The following is a 1,798-nucleotide window of genomic DNA, read 5'->3' as shown; positions in this document are numbered from 1 at the left end:
CATGTTCCAACACATGATAATCCAGCTGATTTGGGCACACGAGGTTGTAAAGCACAAAATTTGGTAAATAATTCACTTTGGTGGAATGGACCATCATGGTTAAAAAAAACCATAATCAGAATGGCCTAAACGAAATATATTAAATAATAACCCAGAAAATAAAGAAATACAATCTCTAAACGTTCAGCTTGAAATGGATGACATCCTAGACAATTTTTCATCATATGGCAGAGCTTTACGGGTAATATGCTACATTTTTAGATTTTTCCATAATACTAATAAGAAAATGCGTAAAAATTTAAAACATAATACTCAAATTGCATTGACACAAAATGAAATGAAATTTGTAAAGTCAAGACTAATTGTTTTAGTTAAAAAAACATTTTATAACGAAGAATATCAATGCGTAAGTAAATCAAAAGATATTTCAAACAAAAGTACGCTGAAAAGTTTAAACCCATTCATAAATAAAGATTCAATTTTGAGAGTAAATGGTAGATTAGCTCATTCATCACTACCATATGGCGAACGTTATCCCATAATTTTACCTGGCAACTCCCGATTTTGCCAATTATATTTACACCATTTGCATGAGTTTCTCTTTCATGCTGAATGCGGTCAAATGTACCGAATAATACAAACTGAATTTCTCATATTCAGACTAAAACCTCGTATTAAGAAAATAATCCGTAACTGGAAAGATGTAATCTCTCTCTTCCTTTCCAGGTAACAGGTATTGATTTTGCTGGACCTTTTGAGTTAAAAACGTCGATTCTAAGAAAATCTCCAATAACTAAAGGATATGTAAGTGTATTTGTATGTTTTAGCACGAAAGCTGTCCATTTAGAGCCATGTTCAGAATTATCCTCAGCGGCATTCCAAGCTGCCTTCGCTCGATTCATTGAGAGGCTCCCCCCAAAGAGTAGTTACGGATAATGGACGAAATTTCTTAGGTGCTAGTAGAACGCTGGAACGAGAATTTTCTGCGTTTGTTAAAAATAGTGCCCAAGATGTAGCGCAGAAATATATAACACATGGGTTTGAATGGAAATTCATCCCACCTCATGCTCCTCATATGGGCGGCCTCTGGGAAGCAGCCGTAAAAAGCTTCAAATATCACTTTAAACGAATTGCTGGGGCTCACAAATTCACCTTTGAGGAATTCGCCACAATTTTAGCACGAATAGAAGGAGTACTCAATTCCCGGCCTATATCAGCAGTATCAGAAGACCCTTCAGATCTCACAGCTCTAACGCCAGGACATTTTTTAAGAGGTGCCCCTTTGATGGCATTCCCTGAACAAGATTGTTCGAATATGTCGGTAATAAATAGATGGGAAAAGCTGAAGGTTATACATCATCAATTTTGTCAACGATGGAAAAATGATTATCTAAAATCACATCATAAAAGGTATAAGTGGAAAACCTCATCTCAAAATATGCAGGTTGGAGATTTAGTCATTATTATGGACGATCTACTGCCGCCTCACGAGTGGAATCTTGGCCGAATTGAAAAAACTTGTTCCGGTTCAGATGGTAATGTACGAACTGCCGAGATACGAACTGCTAATGGGGTAATTAAACGACCTATCGTCAAATTGTGTTACCTACCTTTTCTAAATCAAGAAGAAGCTCAAGTAGACTCAAACCTTAAAGTTCAATCCTCTATTTCAAAATAAAATTAAAATTTTTATCTCAAATATCTTAGTTTATCTTTAATTTCTACCATAGCTTAAAAATGATGTATTTAAAATATCCTAATAAAAATTTATTATTCAAATTTCAAGGATGTTTGATGA

At 34.8% G+C, this 1,798-nt stretch overlaps 1 protein-coding gene across 1 annotated transcript; it reads left to right on the top strand.

Moving 5' to 3' along the window:
• Positions 1-1,075: 1,075 nt before the first annotated feature.
• Positions 1,076-1,678, top strand: LOC124419238. The gene has a single exon (XM_046947860.1). It carries the CDS (start codon positions 1,076-1,078, stop codon positions 1,676-1,678), a length of 603 nt encoding a protein of 200 aa, XP_046803816.1.
• Positions 1,679-1,798: the final 120 nt, after the last annotated feature.

Source organism: Lucilia cuprina, chromosome 4, assembly GCF_022045245.1.
Source record: "Lucilia cuprina isolate Lc7/37 chromosome 4, ASM2204524v1, whole genome shotgun sequence".
Taxonomy (NCBI): domain Eukaryota; kingdom Metazoa; phylum Arthropoda; class Insecta; order Diptera; family Calliphoridae; genus Lucilia; species Lucilia cuprina.
This window is presented reverse-complemented; position numbering and strand designations above follow the sequence as displayed.

Coding starts and splice junctions, on each gene's coding strand:
- LOC124419238 (XM_046947860.1), top strand. CDS start 1,076: ATGGGCGGCCTCTGGGAAGCAGCCGTAAAAAGCTTCAAATATCACTTT.